Source organism: Ammospiza nelsoni, chromosome 7 (genome assembly GCF_027579445.1).
Source record: "Ammospiza nelsoni isolate bAmmNel1 chromosome 7, bAmmNel1.pri, whole genome shotgun sequence".
Classification (NCBI taxonomy): domain Eukaryota; kingdom Metazoa; phylum Chordata; class Aves; order Passeriformes; family Passerellidae; genus Ammospiza; species Ammospiza nelsoni.
Window position 1 is genome coordinate 29,664,698 of NC_080639.1, and position 22,930 is coordinate 29,687,627.

General features: G+C 39.9%; 1 protein-coding gene across 1 annotated transcript in view; it reads right to left on the reverse strand.

The window, feature by feature from the left end:
- Nucleotides 1–22,930, reverse strand: part of MYLK (myosin light chain kinase) — a 195,367-nt gene that overhangs the window by 14,665 nt on the left and 157,772 nt on the right. The window contains exons 22-27 of the mRNA XM_059475797.1: nt 15,773–16,075; nt 12,145–12,180; nt 11,963–12,056; nt 10,774–10,977; nt 6,414–6,631; nt 950–1,073 (exon numbers count right to left, since the gene is read on the reverse strand). Of these exons, the coding sequence (XP_059331780.1) occupies nt 950–1,073; nt 6,414–6,631; nt 10,774–10,977; nt 11,963–12,056; nt 12,145–12,180; nt 15,773–16,075 (979 nt within the window). The remainder of the gene's footprint in view (nt 1–949; nt 1,074–6,413; nt 6,632–10,773; nt 10,978–11,962; nt 12,057–12,144; nt 12,181–15,772; nt 16,076–22,930) is intronic.

Here is a 22,930-nt window from a genome sequence, read left to right on the forward strand (position 1 = left end):
CCATATACATTTCTCTAGATTCACTGATGTTTATAAACATGCTGCATCAAATAATATATAAAAATCAAATCTAATACTCAAATATGTAACCAAGAGCTGCAGCCAACCATCTGTGGTGAGCTGGGGGTCGGTCTCTTTCTCCGGGCAACAACAGACAGAACAAGAGGACACAGTCTCAAGCTGTGTCAAGGGAGATACAGGCTAGAATTAAGGAGGAAGTATTTTACAGAAAGAGTGGTCAAATACTGGAATCATCTACCCAGGGAGGTGGTAGAGTCACCATCCCTCGAAGAGTTTAAAAAAAGACTGGATGTGGCACTTGGTGCCATGATCTAGCTGAGGTGTTAGAACATGGGTTGGACTCGATGATCTTAAAGGTCTCTTCCAACCTAGAATTTCTGTGATTCTGTGATTCTGTGATCTGCTAAAGTGTTGCAATGAGCTTAATCCATGTTGCTTATAAAATGTACTTATACAGTGGCTTGTGCTTGGTAATAAATTAAAATGCACTGTGAACAGATATGGCAATGCTGGGGTACTTCAGTGTGTCCCACGAGACCCCAAAATTTTGCAAAAGTTTTCTCTCATGGAATAAATAATGGAAATTATTGGTTATTAGTGCATCCTCAAATAATTCTTTTAACATCTGGAAAGGAAAAATTGTTCAAAGTTAATAATAAAACAGTCACATTGTCTTTTTAAATGAGATGGAGCGCTGCTGATTTATGATGTAAGAGATACAACATCAAATAGTTGAATTTCCAGAACTGCCTGTTCTGCAGTTTACCAACTGCACCCTTCAGAGAGCAGCAAAGTTTTATTAAACATGCTGGAGCTGCTAATTAGAATAAAAAAGGCCTGAAAACTTCAGAAGTTGATGAAAATTTTGTATGTTCAGCAACTGTCAGGATTTGTGAATTTAAAGGAAGAAGAATAGAAAAGTACTCACAAAATGTAGCAGATAACTCCTATACTCCACATATCTGTTTCATATCCAATAGGTTCATAGTTTATAACTTCTGGAGCCACAAACTCAGGTGTCCCAAAGAGAACTTTCAGAGAGCCTGCATTTTCTGTGAAGAATGAAAGAGAAAACCATTAACTGCTGCATGGAAACTTTCAAAAACCAGTTATTGCCCAGTAACTGGAAAACCAGATTTGCCCTAATATTTGTGGTTTCATTAAAGATCCATATCAGAAGAAATAAATGATGCCTGGATTGCTGTTTTCTTAGCTGATATATGTCTAGCAATGAAGAATTATTTATTAAGCATCCTCAAGCACACACAGCACTGTATAAGGCACATAAGAAGGTTCCTATTGCAAGGAGCTTCCACAAGACCAAATCCATGAAAAAGGAGAGACATCAGTACTTAATTCAGATTGTGTGTCCTGAAGTAAAAAAGTGTTTGAGCCTCCATCCCTTTAGCAGTTGCACAAGAGAACTGCAGCACTCCAGTGTCAGAAAGAAACGACAGTTTTCACAAATTATTGAACATTTATCAAAGCTTGGGGCTCTGCATGTTGTGGTAAAAAGAAACAGTCATGATAAAATTGTAACAGTAGGAAATAATTATTTCAATACAATACATTTTCTTCTAGTATAAACAGGAAAGAAAATCAATAGTGGGTTGCATGCTTTTAAATTTGAAGTGAGGCCAACAGTAAAACAAAAGAAGGGGCAGATGATGTGCACCAGTCAGATCATTACCCACAGGTAAAGCTGGACTTGGGCATGCTGTCAAAACCAGGCTGCCTACAAGCACACCTGTGGTCAAGGGGAAGCACAAATCACCAGCTGCCAGTCACCAGCTGCTGCAAACTCCTGTTCAGCTGGCCTGTAGCACAGGTATTCTAGATCTGCTCTGCTTAAACACTCTGTGGATGCTTTTAACATGATCTACAGTGAAGCCACTGCTTCCAATATGAACTGAAAGAATAAGGTCATGAGGCATGAACTGGCTTGACATTCTTCTTGTGTTGACCCACCAGCATTGCCCTGCTGGAAAATACAGTGATGGAGGTAAGAGAAAAACCTGTTCATAACCAAGTGCTGCCAGATTATGCTGCCAGTGTGCAAGTGAGTGATGTGTCTACCCTCCAACATAGTGTGAAACACAGAGTCATTAAGCTAAAAATTCTTAGGCAAATCTCAGTGGGCTCATTTTTATCAGTGCTTGTTCTAAATCTGATGGGAAGAAGAAAAGAATAAGCAAGGTCAGGAAAAAAGAAAACTAAGGAATAGTTTACGGACTGGGGAGGAAAAAAACCCCACATTCCAGTAATAGAATTGCATTGTAAAAATATAATAATGTCAGAATATAAGTTGTGTCTGACTTGAAACAGGCTTGGATTTTGGTTGAGAAACTCGTGTCCAGTCTGCATGTCTGCCTGAACCATCAGTGTATGCCTTAAGTGAGATTGCATTAGGTTTATCTTTTGTGCAAGAGCAGCAGCCAGATTAGGCACAGTAGAATGTCCTAGTGAGGAACCACTGCTCTCCCAAAGAGATTACCATCTAAACAAAACAGATATGGATGGGAAGGCAAACAGATGTAACACATTCCAGTCCTGCTCCTGTTAAGGTTACCAGGAGTACAGGGATCTGCAGCTGTGCAATCAAGAGAAAAGCTAGAAAATCCTCAAACAGCCACCAAGTCAAAGTTCTGAAGAGTCTGCAAAAAAAGCAACTTGTCCACAAAACAGAATCTGAACAGAATATTTTTATTTACCAGAACTTAATTTACGAAGTTTTACAACATAAATACTGATCCCAGTACAGACTCCACTCCCAAACTTAGCTCCATTGAAAGCTCTTAAGGCATTTCATGAAATGCAGTCAAACACCTGAGCTGGTGCTCTTTTGAGGCACCCAAATCCCCAGCTTACCAAATGGAATCTGAAACATCTATAGGGTTAATAACTTGCCTAATGATTGAGCACCATGCTTGAGGCAACTATGGAGCACAACCACAACAATTCACTTGCAGTTGTGCCAGTTTCCCATTTTAAATGCTATGACACCTTTTTTTTGCTCTGGTCAGATATGGTTATAGTAAATTATTTGCAGAAACTTCATTTTAATACATTTTCCCTGCTCCCACCATTTTTAGAGACAGAAGCAGAGAGAAAGATGCCTGGAAGTAGGTGCAGGAAATTACTCAGAACCTTCCATGCAAATTCACCAACATCAAGACCCTCCTGCTCTCTGACTATCCTTTAAAAAGCACATTCAAAAAGTATTGCACAATATCCCTACAGTCACATAACCAGAGTTTTCTTACTGCAAAAGGTATGATACTTTTTCTAACATGGCATCTAAAGTAACTTAGCCTGAAAGAAGGGCAATGTGCTCTCCACAGTGGCAATGAGGACTCAGAGATCACCTTCCCTTTTGAAGTGCCAGCAGAAAGTCCAAGATCCCATTTTCCCATCTGCCTTCATTTTAAAATTTATCACAATGAATCTGTTTTCTAAAAGCTTCATCATGATAATCTAAATCTCAGGCTCAGATTTTCACATCCAAGTTTGGAGGCTTTTCTGTGCACTGTGTAAACTACCATGAGCAACTGTGTATGCAAAAGGCTGATGTATAAAATGTGCTGCCCACAGGTCAGAGAAATGTGGGGTTTTTTTGAAAACATGGCATTTGAGTGCAAGCATACAGCGTGAAACAACTGACACAGCATTTTTTGTGTATAAAAGAAAAAAGAAAAGAAAAGAGTAAGACCCTTTATATGCAGCAATATGTCAAGTCTTTACCCAGTTGTTTACAAGCTTAGTACACAAGTAAGATCTGTGTTTGGATATCCCTTAGTTCAGATAGAAAGCTGACAAGCTAGCTGGAAACTGTTGCTGACACTGTATATAATCAGCTGGTTAAAAAATATATCTTTACAGTACTCAAAAACCATTCTCTTTCTCCTTAAGAAGTTTATCTTAAACAATTTTCTACATGTGTTCCTCAGCACACCAAAAAAGGTCAGGAAAATATCCCACTGCAGCTTTGGTATTTCCTGACAGTGCAAGGGAACTAATTAGCTGCAGGAGATGACTGCAGCAGGAGCTGATCCTAATATCTTTAAAGCTGATGAAAACACTGAATATTTAGAGGCACTAGTTTGCATTAGTTAAAAAAAGTTAAATCTCAGAAGTTGAAGTGCAGAATCAGCCACTGCTCCCTTCAGCAATCCCTTGGCTGAGCAGTTTCTGCTCAGTCAGGGTCAGGTCTGTAGGATGAGGGCTCCAATCCCACATCTATCAATGTCAAAGTGAATTTGACAGCCAATTTCAAAGTCACAAAGCTTGAAGGAACACAAGGAGGAGGAATGTGCCCTCAGTGCACCACATAAGACAACTGGCAAGAAGCAGGTATTAGTGAAGTGTTTTTAGCTATTTTTGTAAGCAAATGAAACAGTATAAGTTGCTTTCTGCTCATGGAACTGACATGTTACAGTTGTTTTTTGCAATTAAAACAGTGCTTCTGCTTGCTGGGCATTGAATGGAAAGGACTTTTCCCTTCCTAGGGAATGCCACCCATGATGGAGTTACCCAGAATGGCAGGCTGATGAATAGCAAATACCTACAATGGAACCTGACAAGAATTAGCAGCATATTAAGCCAAATGAATGCACAGTACTGTAAAATCAGAATCAGCATTAGTGCCCACAGCTGTCATCCTTCTACACTGAGAGAAGTTATCTGGAGTTCAGAGATTTCCTACCTATGGCAGTACAGCTCACAAGCTGCTGTCAGCCGTGGCTGCACTGTGATGCCACAAGATTACCAGAAAAGTGGGAAAGCTGGTGGATGTGAACAGGCTGCTGAAAACAGCATCTTCTGTTTGCTAAATGTGGGTTCCACTGTGCTCTGAAGTTAAAAAGGTAGCTGAAGAAGTTTCTATAAAAAGGCCATTCCATGTTTACTTTATATCTCTTGTTGATGAAATCCACTCAGTGCCACAGTAAATGTACAGTTTTCAGGCTGACAGCTGGAACATCATGGGCTGAAATCTTTCCCACACCTCTCACACAAAAATAGCAGCACTGGAACTTAGTTAACTGTTCATCTGTTTTCTGAACAAGAACTAAATCAGTTCATGTTCCCAGAACTCTACTGGCTCTATATTGGTGAAGGAACAGAAACGGCAGTAAATAAAATAAATAAAATAAACATCTTAGTGGCCATGTGACCAAGATTCATTTAATACACTATTGGAGCAGAACATCATCTAAAATTCTTCAAAGCAGACTTCTTTTCCCTTATTCATTCAACATAGCAGTTCCAGTTTGTTTTAGTAAAGCTATATTGTTGGGATTGCAGTAGTCTGTTACTTAAGTGTTAAAAGAAGTAGGATGAGCTGCATTTAGGCAGATAACAAAAGGTAGTTGGTAGTATTTCACTTGTACTCTCTGAAAAATCATTATTTATTTTTAAATAAGTACTAAAAATTTTTAAATTAATACTTTTTCAAAGAGGGAAGGCAAAAGATTTCAAGCAAGAATCCAGCTGTGGACCCCATTACATAGAGAGTAGGAATTCATGTAAGTTTTCCCAATCAATTAATGTCAGGACAGCCACAAATCTCAGCTCTCCCAGTGTAACAGGTTCATAAACTATTGTTCTTCCTTCTAATTCCTGCAATGATTTTTATTTCTTTTGAGAAAATACAAGATGAAAAAAGGTCAGTGTGGGATGTTGGTATTGTTTAACACTGAAGGGATGCTTTTTAGAGCTGAACAATATGAAGACAAGAACCTCTGGAGGTCTTTGGCTATCAAGTTGCAGATCATGTTGGAAGCTTAGACCAAAATGAATGATGGAAAGCAGCTAAAAAGCAGCGTAGGAAGAGGAAGGGCTTGTAAAATGGAATTTCCCCTTGTTGCATTATTTTCAAGTACTGCTATTACACAGCTCTTTATAAAATTCCTCTTATGTTTAACATGTATGACAATATCCTGCTGTTTAAGATAAGAAATAATAAAAATGGCAGGAAAATGTAAAATTACTGTAATTATCTGAAAAACTTCTAGAGCATCGCCTTGATTTCTGCTGTTAAAAAAAGTTTCAAGGATTTGTAGTATTCATGAAGTATTTAGTTAGAGAGTTAGTGCTTTATGGTACCAAATGTAAATATTTTTTAATATTAGTATTACTGTGTATTTTAGGTGGAATCTACAGGGATATCCTGCTGTGGAAACACATACATTCTGTAAACCCCACTGCAAACTCCTCTTAAAGCTGAGGTGCCCTACTCTCATTCTTGAATGTCTTCTTTTCCCTTTTCTATTTTTCCTAAACCCAGAAATATTTATAGGAAACATGTATTTACTCTCTATATAATAGAGAGTGAATGAATTACTGCTTGTCCTGCCCTCTCCCTTGTGATACTGAAATGGGCAGAGATTCATTACCTAATCTCCTTGCGAGACCAAAGTCAATGAGTTTGATGCTGGTACCAGTCTTGTTGACACACATAATATTTTCTGGCTTCAGATCCAAGTGAACAATACCCTGCTTATGAATGTATTGAACTCCTTCTGAAATCTGCTTCATGTATTTAATGCACTCTCTCTCTGTCAGTTCAAAGTCTTCATCAATGATCCGTTCAAAGAGCTCTCCTCCAGAAACCCTATGAAAGACAGAATAAAAAGAGACTTCTGTAACATGTTCATTTGGGGAATAATCAGGCTTTCTTTTTACAGCAATACAGAGAGCTCCAGCTTGCAGCACAGCAGTCACTTTAGGATGCAATCTGTGTTTTTTAATGGCATCTTCCATAGATAAAAGGGTCACGTGGGAAGAATCCCCTCTTTGTGTGGTATAAATCAATAGATGTTTTCTGTTCTGAATCCGTGTTGCAGGTGAGGACTGTGAGACACCACTGTTGTTATTCCAGGCAGGAGGGGTTTGCATCCTGCCTCTGGGACTGTGTCACCTGCAGGTGACAGTGGAGTGTGTGCTCTGTGACTGCCACCCTGCAGACACGTGCTCCTAGCACTGCTCCCAACTCTGAGCATACACTTCCCATTTCTCCCTTCCCTCCTGTGAGCCAGCAGTGCACAAGTGCAGATAACATAATGTAGAAATAAAACTAAAATACATGAAATGGGTCCCAGGGAAAGAGGACAAAACTGCAAAGAGATGAGCAAAAATTCAGGAAGAGAGATGGAGAGTGACTAAGGCTGAAGGAGGAAGAATTCCGATGTTATGGTTAACTGGAATGCAAAGCTCAAAGGGTAAATTACTGACCCAAGTGAGCTCAGAGGGAATTTCCTCCTCAGCCATGACAGGAGAAGGATATAACCCACAACACTTTCTAAAGTGTTGGTATTTTTAGCTGAGCCCTGATCACACTCCTTGTAGGTCAATTCCATTTTAATGCTAATTTAGGATGTGAAATAATTGTTCTTTCCAGGGTAGCACCTCCTGGATTGAACTGTTCGTGCAACTGAAGTGGGACATTTTTAACCTAGATTTAATAAAGCATAATTTAAATTGTGGCTTTCTGGGTATGGTAGGCTTTTTCATTCTGTTTTTGTTTGAGTTTGTGTTGTGTTTTGTTTTGTTTCTTTGGAATTTTTTGTTGATTTTACTTTGTTTTTTAAATTTTGATTAATCACTCAACTGGTTTATCTGCCTGCATCCAAAGATGGGAAATACTTTTTTCTTTCTGCGGGTGAATGACCCATAAAGAAAGGAGCACACAGTGAAGAGCAGCTTTGCTTTTAGAAATTAAACACACCATGGTCTTTATATGGTTTAATATTTTGCAGGGTTCATGGTTATTGCCAAATGCAATTGCACATTGCAGTTACAGAAGGAAAACACGCAGCTGAAAGGCGGCCTTGCCATGCCTGCAGGTTGCCAGATACATGATTATATCCCTCATGAACCAAACTGAATTGGAAACATCTGAAGTTCTGGATGCATTTCTTGCTTTGGCTACAAAATTTCAGAAAATATGTAATTAGAAATGCATTTGTGGTTTCCTATGAATATGAAAATAGTAAGAAGAGCATGTGCCTGACAAACTGCGAGGTTATGTTGGATTAGAGCACATTTGTAACATAAAGCAATAGCATTGCCAGACCTGTTGAATAAACATGCAGGGGATCTAGTGTGTTGTTGCTTTGCTAAGGCATTAACCAGTATGGGTGTTTATGAAAACATCTGCAGGAAAAATGTTTGTATGTGGACTACTCTGCAACTCCAAATGATAATCATCCTTGTACTAAAATGCACCAGTTGTTTCTCACTGTTTAATGCAGATAGTGACGACTTATTTTTACTATAAAAGTGCCACCCTTCCCAGATCCCTAAAGGGAACACTTTTCAGAAATTGTACCATTATCTCAAGGCCCACTTTTTAGTATATTTTTGTAAATAAACCACTGTTTATACACCTGCCTGCTGTTTTTACCATGGGAGTTCTCAACACCCTGATAGCAATGGTAGATTAAACTGCAATGCATTTATGGGGTGAATACTCTTGCATTTATATCAGGAGCCAAATCCAATTTCATTTTTGCCAGGTTAAGAAGCTGAATAAAATCAATGTGAATGAGATTCTACACATACACAGGAGGAGAAGTTGGCTTTGTTCAGTCACAACTAGTTCAGAATCCAAATCTCTATTTTTTTTCTGGATTCTCCTCTTTTCAGTCTTCTCTACATGAGTCATATAGGAAAATATTCTTATCTATGGAATCACAGAATACTCATCTAAGGTTTTGGTCCAGTAGGAACAGTGAGAAGAATCTACCTTGGAGTAACCTAGGCAAATACTCAAGTGCATTTTTAAAAATCTACCTTAGAAAAAAATAAAAAACCCGATTAATTTGTACTAGCCTAAATCACATCAAATGATAGAACCTAGTGCTGACATTTTGCTCCAATAATCTTAATTTGCAACACAATAATCTCCTTCTGTTCTATGTCAAAATAAACTGACTATCTGAAGTATATAAAACTTTGAGGCACTTAGCCCTCAGTGCTGAATTAAAGTGACAACATGCTACTATTTTCAGATTTACTTTTTCAACTGAGATTTTTATGGTGGAACCAATATGTTCCTATATTTGAAAAGGAAATGCCTGAGATTTACCTCTGACTTCCAGTAAATGTTAGGTGTAATGGTTTCCAGGCAAGAGCATATCATTATAGTGTTTAATTTAAAAGTAATAATAAAAAGTCTGATTTTATTTTGAATATGAAATCAAACCATATAAAATAGTGTAATGAGAAATATTAAAAGGAGAGAGTATGAAGTTTAAAAGGTTCCAGGAAAGGTATGGGAATAAAATTAAAATGAACAATTTACAATAAATAACAGGAAGAAAAATCAAAGGGTGCTTCTCATCAATTTGAGTAGAAGGGGGATTCCTAAATGCCAGTCACTGCTAAAATCTGATCTAAAACAGACTGATAGCAAGTGAGCTTGATTTATTTGAAATCCATGCATTTAAACTCTGATGGAAATGAAACAAACAGCTTCCATTGTAAGAACTTTTAAAGCTATTTCCCACAACTTCTTTGATATGCTAAGAAATATTATATTGACAGCTACAGCAGAATTGATCCCTTGGAGGCTCTTTATCACTACAGGTGCAGCTGCTGGGCTGGGATTGTGCAGCTGGGTAACATGGCAGTAGAGAGGCCATGCCACACAGCTCCTCACTGCTCTGCTGCTGCTCCACACAGTGGAAATGTTGGGGGGCTGAAAAACCAGAGAAGGCGTTCACCCCAAACTAAAACCACATCCTACTGAGGCTGGGTGACAAAACTACTTCAAATTTGATTGCAGGTTTCTGTATTTTTAAAGAGTAAACCCCCTTTGCTGTCAGGGGGGAACTAATGGAATATAAAGCCATATGCTATTCCAGACTTTCTACATCTCCCTGTTTTCCATTAGGTCTGCCAGCTCTCAGTTCCAAGCTAGTTAGGGTTCCCTTCCCTTACTATCGGCAGTTTGCTCAACTGCTCAATTTAAAAATAAAAACACCTTCCTGCACATAAGTTCCAGGGCTGTAAAATCCCATCTCTGAAATATGCCAGTGCAGGAGTAGTTTGCACATAATCTAAGCAAGTGCCAAGGAAGCAAAATAGACATATAGTCTCTTTTGCCTCAAACAATTTATATCTTACTTAGAACTTCCAGCCAGCAAAAAAAAAAACCTGCTTCTCCTTGCATCAGAGAGTACATGAAGTAAATATGGCAGCAGAACTGTAACTAAAGTAAATTTTTGGGAAAAACATGAGGATTTAATTTTCTTTCCAGTTGGTACTGCCACAAGTATGGGATTTAGACTAAGCAGGTGCACTATAGATGATATAAATATTGCTCATGCTGGTCATTATTGTTTGTGAAGACTGCTCAACACAAGTTTAGAATTTCCTAAAGTTCACCTTAAACACATTTTAGATTCTAAATGAAAGTCCAAAATGCAGCTAATTTTGTTGTCACCTCTCCCAAATGGACAATAAGAGTAAAGCTGCAAAACCCCGCCAAATGTACTTTACGAAACAAGCAAACTAGACAGTAACAATTGTTACAGCAGATTGTGACTGATTTTTAAAATATTAACACAGATTCACTAACACAATTTAAACAAGTCGGATAAATAATTGGAAAAACTTGCAAGATCTGAAAACCATCCAGGCTCTGCAAATCCTGAAGGGTTTGACAGTCTTGTGTCTTTAAGTTGCTACTTTTGTACACACAACTATTTTCAACATTATTAATTTTGTCAGTGTGCTCTGCTTCATACTTACATTTCCAAAACCATAACGATGTTGGCTTTTTCTTCAAAGGCATCTACACATTGGACAAGTTTTGGATGATGTAGGCAGTTCATGATGCTGATTTCTTCCCTTATGTTTTCTTTTTCCTTAGCAGAATATGCTTTGAAAAATTTTCCTGCCCAAACTTTTCCATTCTTCTTTTCAACAAGCCTGAAGACTTGTCCAAATTTTCCCCTGAAAATATAGAACTATTTCCATAAAATGTTTTTACAATATATGAGCCACCACAAATAGCAACAATTTACTAAATATTCTAGCACAATTTATTAAATATTCCGGCACAACCATTCCATTCTGAAATTAAAATCTCTTAGCATCAAGTAATATTCTATACTGATCTGCAAGAACTTTTGAATGAATACCATGTTTAGAGATACTCTGCCATTCCAGTTAACAAGTCTTACATAGGAGAGTTCAAAAACTGGGACTCCTACCAGGCTTTAATTCAGGTCTTTTTGCACACAGTTTTCTATAGGTCATACACCTCTGAAGGTGGGACATCTCATGTACAGGATTTAGGTGAAATCAGAATCTGAATGCTCAAGGCTTCAGCACTATTGTTTCCCTTTGCTGCAATGTACAATTCTACCTCTACACTTCTCAGGATTTGTTCATGGCAGCACAGAGGATCCCCTGGCCTTCAGCACCGATCACTGAAGGATTATCATGGCCTGCAGTTCACACCAGCACGAGCTGGGGCCCTGAGAAACAGCCAGGCTAATCACTGACCTTCTCTCAGCAATAGTATTAATGCTCTTGGGATTATGGCTGCTGTCAACAGAGATTCCAGCCTGTGGGCAGGATAATCTTATTACCACTAATGGATATAATGGAAATGCAAGTACACAGTGTGTACCTTTTTCTTTTCAGATAGCTTTTAGGACACTGAAAAACGAATGAATCCTCTAGCTTTGTTCATATGTGGGCTCTATTTGCCAGAAATACATGTAGTGCCTACTTAAAATTATCAGCTAATAGGAGCAAAGAATCTTTATGGAGTGGAAGCCAAAATACGTTGAAAACTATTTTTACTGCAAGAAAGGAGCCCAACTGGGATGTTGAAAGTACAAGACAGTCAAAGAATAAATGCACATGATCTTCATAACTGGCTGGTAGCCTTGAAAATTGTGTGTCTTCAACAGCACAGCCCAGTACTTACGATCCCAGCCTTTCTTCAATGTTGTAGACATCTGACACCTTCTGTTCAGTGTTGATTGTAACTGTCCGATATTCCACCTCTGTTTCTTTCTCCTCTACAAATAACATTAAGGACCATGATTACAAACCTCCAGAAAACATGAATGAAGGACACAGATTTGTGTTAAAACATGCACTTCTTACCATCGTCAGATAGCTCTGCTTCATCCTCTTTAGGTTCTGTGATGAAAATAAAAAAGAATATGAATAACTTTTTATGTGGGATATATACTTATATAAATATATTCACTCATATAAGATATTCAAAGTGACATGGATTATTCAAAGTGACAGGGACAACTGATAGACCCTATGGCAAAACAGCAAAAAGCAGTCAGGGAGTTTTTGCATTAACTTCATAATTAAAATCTCTTCACCACTTCTTCATCACTATTGACTATCCAGTCACTATCTAGTCACCATTTCTGAATGAATCACATTCCTGTGGTTTGCAGTACTTGTCAATTATACCTGCCTACTAGAAATCTCAGCATACTGCATCAGTTCAAAGTAATCTAAGAAATGCCTTTAGAATGCCTCAGGGAAATAGAAAACAAATTAAAAATATTAAAATCAATAACACTTCTTGTTCCATGACATTTTTTTCTTGGCTTTGATGTGCCTTTTTTGAATTGTGAAGCCAAAAGTTAGGCAAGTAAGTACATGAAAAGATTCCCTGCAAAGCACCCAGATAAAGTTTTCAGACTCAAAATATTGAGAAAATCTGAACAGCAAGCATTCCCCTGAGCATGGCTGAATTCTGTAATCACTGAGGTTCAAAAGGAGCCTCAGTTCTGCAGGCAGACTCAAAGACAGGTGAACCCAGTGACCTAAGTCAGAGTAAAAGTTGGCCTTAGTGTCCTGATTTTCATTTCCAATTTTCATTTACATGAACTGCCTGCAGCACTGCGTTTTGCCTGCAGGAATGAGGGGAAAGGGGCTATAGCTGGAATGTTGTCATACATCACTTACACCACTTGGGCTTGCTCCTAAGACCTGTGGCTGTGACCAGCGATTTGAAAAACTGCAAAGGCTGTTTGTTACATAGTTAATTCTCCTGTAGCTGCTGAAACTGCACTTTTCCATCATGGGGTGCAAGCCTAACCAAGGGATTTATCCCCCCTGTGTCAGCAGATCTGTGTTATTAAATTAATGCTGTACTCTGGGTGCTGTTAGGTGCTTTAGAGCACAGAGTTAGATGCAGAGGATGAGTAGAAAACAACAGAAATAAAGGGTGCAGGGGGAGCAGATTATCTGGTCTGAGGCATCACCCTTTCACATGCCACACAAAATGCTGCATCTGTGTGCTGGTAGCAAAACCAATCAAGTCTGTTGCTAAAGCCTTTCTCTCTGTTTTGTCTGGAGCTGCAACCCTTGCATATTCCTGCACAGAAGAGTTGGTTTGCAGAGATCTACCAGAAGAGCAGGGAGGGAAGGGAGCCTTCCCCACCCGGGGTAGCTGTTCTCAGACCTTCCTCAGCTACAAACCACTCCTGCACAGAGCACATAACATTTTCCTCCCCTTTTAAGGGCTGTGTAAGGGAGCTGCTCCCAGCCAGGCTGCCAGTAGGTAATGCCTGCCAAATACTGCTTAGACAAGGAGTCAGTGCCCGGTTCTGGAGCCACACTGCACTGAAGCCACAGAATAGGAACAGTTTGGTCCACCAGTGGAAGCCCAAATTATCTAAGTGGTACATATCTGATCTTGGTAAGTGCTGAAAAGCTGTGCTAAAACCTTTCTCGGAAGCGAGTCAACAGTATCAAATTTTCCTCAAACATGGCAATGCACGCTTTAATCTGTTGAGACTTACAACCTTATTTTAGTTTTCTTCAAATGCAATGTGAAAATTGAGCCATGCCTTTCTTCACTAAGATCATATTGACATTGCTAATATGTGCTGGCCACCTCAGTATGAAAATCAGTAATCAGACTTCTTGGCAGCCTAGAAAATCCTCAGTTACTCAGCTAAGGGTTCACAAAGATGGCAGCTTAAAGTCCTGACTTTGACAGGTGCTGAAAACATGCATTTTCCACTGCCTTTAATTAAAGCACCAGTTATAGTCTCACACTTGAAAAATCACACTTTAAATGATTTGCTCTTTTTCCATACTATCTGCAATATCAAGAATTGAAATCAGTTAGCCCTAGAATTGAGAGCACAAAGACAACCTCCCCCCTCCTGCAAACAGAACACATTTTCTTTTTGCTCAAAACAACTTCTTTGTTGCTTTTTAAAAAATGTCTATTGCAATGACTCATACACTTTCTAGCCTTTTGTACTAAATCTATGTAAGAAAATGCTCAGACTTCAATGGAAAAATAACTTGTTTGCTTTGGTCCAGTATAGGTAGTGGTTGTTCTAGCAAAAACATAGAAAGAGTCAGGTCTCCAGCCCCAGAACGTGTTTGTCCTGCAACTAAAGAAAGAGGGCATTCAAACACAGGGAATTTTATTATGAAGAGCCAATAACATCTAGCTTCCTTTCAATTTTATTGCTACTCCTAATGTTATTTTCCCCTCTTGGAAGAGAAGGTGCATCTTGGTTTAGATTGGTTTTAAATCTTGCAAATAGAGGGAAGTGATTCCTCAGCATGCATCCAATTTAGCACTTGAAGAGAAATATGATTTACTTTTGTTTGAGAGGCTTGCACAGTTGTGTGATGCTGCATCACTTTACTATCATTTTGTCTTCCTTTAGCAATAAAAGATAACTTCACAAGGGTTATATGGAACACTTCAAGCTCCAAAGCCCTGCACACATAAATGAAGAGGGAGAGATACAACACACAGCGCACTCCTCAAAGACAGGAAAATTGGTAAAATTTGTAATTCCTGCTCTGGGTTTTTTGGTAAGGTGACTGTCAAAGTCATCCTTGCACAGTAGGTGGATGGAGGTGTGCACAAAAATATGTAGTCACTTTCTGGTTTTGAAAAATAATGCTGATATTTGTGTGTTTCAAATTTTGTACCAGTTCCTGAATAATTTCTACAACAACTGAACTCTCCCTATTACCCCTTTGAGAAGATCTTAAACAAAAATTAAGAAGTAAAAAATATGGAAAAATATTTTTAAAAGTACATGCAAGTCAAACCAAAAACCCTAAAAAAGTTTGGACCCCATAATGCTGCAAAACCAACATGCTAAGTAGGATAGCCTTGAATTCACAGGCTGGGTGTACTAGGGGACACAGGACTGAGGTACACCATCATGCTGGGATTGAAAGCATGGGAAATACAGCTAGCTGCAAGGTGCCAATTTATCTTCTGCTGCATATTCTATGCTTGGCTAGCAGCAAGCACATTCATTATTTCCAAAAGCAAATCTGGGACAGCGTTTATGGTTTGTTTTTCCATGGTGTGTCCAGTATAAACTATAATGAATCCATTGGCATATTTCAGGTAAGCTACCAACCATCATTTTCCAGCTGGGCATGGACTGAATGTCTAACATCTGTGAAAGGTTTAATTTCCCATTACCTGTGCACTGAACTGCAGAATTCTTTCAGCCAGCACTTATCCAGCAAGCCAGAATGAGAATTAGTGCTTGCTTTCACAAGGCAGGGATTTGGGATCCCTGAAGCCAAGTTTCCACAGTGCAAGTATGCAAAACTGATGTGGTCAGACCCCCAAATGAAGTCTGTGAAGGACCTGAGCACAGTTACAGCCACAGAGACAAGTGGGAAGGAGGCCATGCAGCTCTCTGGACTCGCTAAGGAACTCTTAAGGAAGAGCTCAGCTGAATGGAGATGGTTTTTCTTTGTAAGCACTGACCTTCTTGTTTCTCTCCAACCTTTACCAGCTCAGACTCTTGGCTGGGCTCGCTGATGCCGTAGACGTTGGCGGCTCGCACGCGGAATTTGTACTCGCGGTCGGGCTGCAGGTCCTGCACGTTGAAGGAGGTGCTGCGGCAGGTGGTGAGGTCTGTCCATTTGTTGTCCACCGAGTTCCAGATCTCCACGGTGTAGGACTGCACGGCGCTGCCGCCGTCGTAGGAGGAGCCGTACCAGGAGAGCGTGAGGGAGGAGCTGCGGATGTCCGACGCGCAAGGAGTGCCGGCAGGTGGGTCTGGTTTGTCTGCAAAAACACACACAACGCACACCGTGAGGGTCACACAGACCTTCAGCAGGGCATTCCTGGCCTTTCTTTTTCCATTCCATTGCTCTGCTTCACAGCTATCATTATAGAAACTGTGGAGACTAAAACCAGTCCTAGCTATGCCTGCAATCTCGCACAATGGTGCAAGCCACTCCTTGGTGAGGAACACCCCTGTAACAGCCCCACTGCTGAGATGTGCTTCCTTCAGCTCCCTTATCTGCTTCCACACTTCTGGGCCACTGCTCACCTTTCACAGCCTCAGAAAGTGCCACTCATCCAAAGACACCAGGGTAGCAGAAATACAGGAACCATTTTGCTGGCATGGAAAAAAGGCCTCGAAGGGTGACAGGTTTATCTGCCAACAGTTTAGTGAACAAATTCATCTATGTGCAGTTTTTGGAAGTCTAGTGCACTTTTTGGGAAGAAGGAGTTAAGTTTAGAATATATAATTTAAATAGTGAGATTTTCAAAATCTCATATGCATTTTGGAAATTGTTGAGGAGTGGGAGATAGAAACTTCTGTATTTCCTCAGTTAGAGGATTGCTACTGAAATCCTTATTTAGATTAGTAGAACCAGTATCACCAGACCCTGGTGTGTAGATGTGCAGCCAACTATGCAAACACCTGAGAAAATACAACAGTCTTGCAGTTATATGACTTTTTCAAGATTTAGTTGAATGATTAATTATTGAAATTAATGTTCTTCTAAGACAGAAAAATGATGGCTTTTAAAATAAATTGCTAGAAACTAACTGTGGAATTATGCACTTCAAAAGACTTCTAAGGGAATGAATAGCTTCTCTGGAAATAATCCTCTCAGAAATAATCTAGCAAAACTTACAAAATAATGATGATGTTGATGTGGATGAACTAGTGGCCAAAGGTTGAAAGACGAATCAAAGGATGGGATAAATGAGAGAAGAGGAAAACAAAAAAGACAGAAAGCGTGAGATGCTACAAACAATGGTTACACTGAACATGGACTGATAAAATCCTGTCCCAGTTTGCTTGTTCAAGCTGCTAACGGATATTATCACTCGCTCTGTAGGAAAGGCAGAGCTGACAAAGCAGCCAAAAAATACTGCCACTTTCTTAGCAATAAAAACATCCAAATGCTGGGGGAAGCTGTTGTAGACTTTGATCAAAGCCTCACTGTGACAGACCATATCCCTTCATACTCAAATTATCATTCCTAGGAAAATTACTGAGCTGACAGAAATAGCCACAATTTGTCAGAAACATGCCTTTGGTTCTTGGACAGAGGAACCTCTCCTCTGACTCCTGTGGCTTAACTTATAGAGAGGGAAATTAGGACAGTCTAATCTGATCAAGATAGTTAAGTATCAGTTCACTATTTGGAAGAGTGCAAGTTTCATTGCCCAATGACTTCCCTGAAAAAAAAATTTAGTTCTGTTGTGATGAAAAATCCATCTCCCTCCAGAACTTAAACATATTAGAAGATATATAAATAGAAATTTTTGATTATGAGGGAAAAGACTGAGGGAGGAAGGGAGGTAGACACTGAGTATGCCACTGCATTCAGTATGAGAACCCCCAGGTGGAAGAAAAAGTGACTGCCAGAATCAAGATTATCTTTGTTCATTTTGGCAACACTTAAAACACCGTTCCACTAGGAGTCATCATTATACAGCACATGTTTTGTTAAACACATGTCAGAGACCAGATATCCTTCACCTCTGGAACAGCTTATTGTCCTGCTTCATGGTCACATTTTACTCACCTCATTTTCTGACAGAATGGAAGGGGCTATTAACAAGCATGAATTTATAGAGTAGATATACAATGAACTGAATCACAGAGGACTTACATGATTTGTCTAAGCTTAGAAAGAGAGATTGTAGCAAAGATGAGAACTGAGTCTTGCTCTCCTGGTGCCCAAACAGCAGCACCCCTCTTCCCTGTACTGCTCCTGTCCCAGCCTCCCTGGAGCTGCAAGAAGTGAGGACTCAGTGCCCACACCATGTGCAGTATCAGCCTGTTTGTACCATACCCATAGCAGCCATCAGAGAGCTGCTGGCATGGCACACATGGATTGGGTGATTTTAGTCAGACAGTGGCAGCAGCTTCTTCTTTTCACTAGAACTTGTTATCATGCAGACCTTGCTGGGAATGATTGTCTGTCCTTCTCTAAATCTTTACAGGAATGGAATATTCAGCCCTGTGTCTTGTTTTCCTCCTATGTAACCATCACTGCATCATTTCAAAATGCAGATAGAGCTGGAGTAAGCAACAGCCTATTTATCCTAAATCCCAACAGAACAGAGCAGTTGCAGATAGCAGGAGGAAAACACTTTGAAGAAAAAGCCAAGCCAGTAGTCCTTCACTTTACAGTGGCATCTGCTGAAGATTTTCAAAGCAGTGCAGATTCTCTGACATCTGCTATGCACACAGACAGACCTGCATGTATGTGTTGCTTTAAAAATAAAGTGTTAGGTTGCTTTACTGCTGTGCACTGAATTGATCTGGGGATTGTGTTCAATGTTTCAGCATTGGCAGAGCAGTTTCAGCAGTATGTTTCAGCAGTAACCTGCTTCCTGTGCAGGACATGAAAATACACTCTCTCATTGCTGACTTTCAACACACTTCTATTTCCAAATGAAACTCTGGGCATGATTTATCAGTTTCCTAGGTCCCAGTTCCCTCAGTAAGCTCTCTTTCCATGACTCACCTAGACAACTGGAGTCCCTCTGGCCTGCATGGTTTACAGAAGCAAGGCTTAGGTATGTGAGCACTGCAGAGAAAGCATTCATGGCCAAGGGGATAGCAGTGGCAAAGGAAATGCCACATGGCTTTAGACTAGTATCTGCAAGCCTTGGGAACATTTCTGTATTCCTAAGGCATTTTTCTCAATAGGCAGAGATGAAAACCTGCAATCTTGGCTGGACTCTACTGAGCCAGGAAGATGCACGTTTTTGTTTGAAGTCTATCTTGTGCTGCTGCTTGCAGATCTGCTCAGTGTATAAATACTGTAGTAGCTGCTATGGGAGATCCTAAACAGGAATGAAAGCCTAATCTTTGCTCTTTTTAAATATGACAGATGTATATGTACCATTTTAACATGCTTAAAAATGACTTGATATCAGACTGGATGGTATTCTACAGCTCTGCACATTCAGAGAACCTGCAGATGGTCTCTCCATGTGTCTGTTTTCTTTCTCAATAGTTTATTCTATGGGGATTTTAAAGGTTACCCTGTATTCATCTGTCTGTATTGAAAGATAGAATATCTTGCCAAACTACATTCCCTTCTGGAATATGAAGTCTCTATCAGCACAATTAACTGCTTTCAATAAAAACATCCCATGAGCTGAGAAAGAGTGGGGAAGACAATCACAGTTCTCTATTTTGTCCTTCTGTTTTAGTGTTTACTATACCACTCATGTCTCTGAGCTGCCTGTCTCCAATATTCTGCTGCATGTCATGTGCAGTTTTTGACATGCACAATCATGTGTCATATTTAGGCTTATGTTATAAGGGCTTTACATTGGCTTTAATGGACACAATTTTGTTCTTTCTCTTCTGGAACAATCCATAGCTAAATTCAATATGTGAACTAGAACAAAGGCAGGGCATCCAAAAGTGCACTTGTGCACATTTATGTAGGAGAAGGAACTATTTTAAAATATTGAGCTCTAACTTCAATTTCACTGTTAGATGCAACAAAAGAAAGCCACCATAAGGTACCTTAACCATGTGAAACTAGGGGTACTCCAGCCTTGGCTACCTTATAGCACCCCTAAATCAAGTCTTATGATATTCTAGATGATCATGGTCAGACTGGCTGTATTCATGCAGTTCTGTTGAACCTGGTCAGAATCCCACAAACTCCAATGCCTTTGCACATAAATCTCTCTAGGAATACAAGTAGGGTTGCCCCAAGCTGTCTTCCAAGGCCCTGTGGCAGGCAAAGGAGCAGCAAATTCGGCCTCAAACCTGTCTCAGGGACTGTTTGCCCAGCAGCACAGAGGCTGCATTGAGTTGCTGACACCAGCAGCACAGATGAAGCAGCAGGAGTGACTCCTGCGTGCTGTGAGCCATAAGCCAAGCAGAGAGGAGTAAGAGGAGACTGGAGGTGATGTGAAGGTGCTTTTTAGCCCTTTATGTTTCAGCAAACCAGGCACAGATTAAAACCCTCTGCTTCTCAAGAAAAGGAGGTGTAAATTACCACTACCCCAAAAGCAATAAGGTCAGATTCCAGTTTATTCTTTGTGGCACGTATTCTTAGGGCAAATGATAATGGGATGAGGTGGCCCCACATGAAATGTTTAAGCCACTTTTAAGACCATACCAGGACTGAAACACACACTTGTTATTTACTCTCAAACTGAATTCAGCTGCACTCCTTCCTCAGATAAGTTCTCAAAAATATTTTGGTAAACAGGTTTTGATATACAGCCTGAAGTAAACTTTAATTAATTTGTATTTGTGCACTCTGAGAAGCATAAAACATAAGCAGGCTTGGTCTTTAAATCATTGCTGTTTATCAGACAAGTTTAACTTGATGTGATTGCCTTTTGTTCCAGTGGTGCATTGGTTAGAGCATGTTGCTAATAACACCATGGTTGTGGGTTCAATCCCTGTACAGACCATTCACTTAAAGGTTGGTCTCGATGATCCTTGTGGGTCCCTTCCAACTCAGAATATTCCATGTTTCTGTGAAAATTCCTTTGCATAAGCAAAGGGACTTTTTCTCTCTCTGCAGTGGAGGCAAACCCACAGCTCATGCAGGACACCCACGTGACATGAGACTGCTATCGAGACCTCACTGCCTTCTCCACATGGCTCAGTTTACAGAGCCCTCAGAACACAAGAACCATTCCAAGAGACCAAAAAAGGCAGCAATCTCCTTATCTAAGTGTGTGCAGGGAAATGGAAATTGTTCTGCTACTTGCTGTGAGGGTCAGGCTGAGCCAAGGAAGGCAGTGGAGTTTGCTGTGCATTAAGAGCTCGCACAGCCCTGGCGCTAAAGCAGAGATATTGCTCCAGCAGAAAGCCTCTGAAAACTGAGAGCAGTACAACCACAGCCTCTGAAAAGTTATTTTTTCCTTTCTTTTATGAACAGAGACAGCACTGAAACAATGACTCTGAAGTAGTTTTCTTTATCTGTTCTCAAAATTGGTTTGTTTTCTTTCTAAATCCAGTTATCATATTACTGTATAATACTATTATTAGCTATTGTGATATTTGTCTGGCAGATAAAGAACAGACAGAAAGAAACAATTTAATTCCATTCCACAATCTGTTTAGCCAGGGAAGGTATTTAATATGCTGCAACAGCCAGTTGAACACTGTCCATGCCGACAGCACTGGCAAAGCTCTCATTTGAAATCCATCAGCAGGAGAAAAGCAAAACCATAAAAGGTCATAACTGAACTCGGCACTATTGCTGACAGGGCTCGGGGTCATGGCAGACCTCGCTGCTGTGCTTGGAAAACTATGCCCTGCAGCTCTTTTTCCAAGGGAGAGCAGTGCTACAAGTAGAGATATTACTCCTTAACTCCTGTAACTAATGTACATCTTGTACATTAGTGTGCCACAGGTTTAGCATGAAGTTAAATTTAAAAATGCCTGCATTTTCCTGCAAAACAGCTCATGAGAAACTGAAATGAACATGAGATTTCTCCTAAAAAACAGCAGAGGCAAGAACCCCATGGTAAAGATTTGTTAGTCCAGACTCTGAAATTTACACCTCCCCTGTAAAATCCACTGCAGAGTACTCTCAGCAGATTGCTCCTCCTGACAACTCTGACAGAAAATGAAGTTATTTAAAAACCGCCCTTTTGAGACCTGTGGATAAAGTAGCTCACAAATACTGGTGGCCCCAGAGCATCACTTTGTGCTCTTGGGGTAACTGAGGCACGGAAGTGTAAAATGACCTTGCCCAAGGACACACAGGAGAATGGAGCTGGGAACGAAACCAGAGCTCACCACTCCCACGCAAATGCCCAGCACAAGAACATCTCCTTCTGCCATAGCCCTAATGGAACAAACAAATATATAATGCATTCTCAGGAGCCTTTTTCTAAACCATCTGCTCCTGAGCCTGAATCAACAAGCTGTTCAGATTACTCATGTGCTGCACGTTAGGTATCTGCTTTGATAACTGACTGAATTAGAGCTCAAACCTGCCCACTGAAAGGCACAATAAATTTTAGGAGTTTCCCCAGTAGGATTATCTGTGAATTAGTCTCCACTGGAGTGAGTTTGGGTCTTAGGAACCCCATGTTTGCATGGAGGAGTTGTGATTAATAATTTTTGAGTAACTAGGTAAAATATAAGAATTTTGTTGCAATTGTCAAGATATTTATTTTCTTCCTCAAAAACAAGCTGAAGGTAACCATCATGAAAAAGTAACTGTGCATGGATTTCTACTGAAATTTCTCCTAACAGAAATGACATTGAAACTACATGGCCATTCAAGGGATAAACCTGGATTAGTGTGCCAGCACAGATGCACAGAGCAGAGTAAACTGGTTTTCCTCTACACATTTTTGTCTTTCTCTGAAAATTTTGTTTTGGTACAGCTGGAGAGCCACTATGCATTAGTGGGAAGCTGACAGTGGAGGCTACTATACTCTTGAACTACAACAGCAGCAACATAAGACATCTCTTCCTTAACCACCAGTGTAGTTGCCCTTTAACCATAAAACCAGTGACAAAAATATTCCAGCAATCCAGAGGAATTTGAAAGGTTGAAGGTTACAGAGCGAATCCACCCACATATTCTTAAGAAATTCACTGCATTCTTGACCTGACTGTAAACAGGGAATCACATGGATACTGCAAGATATTATCTGATTCTTTTCAAAAAA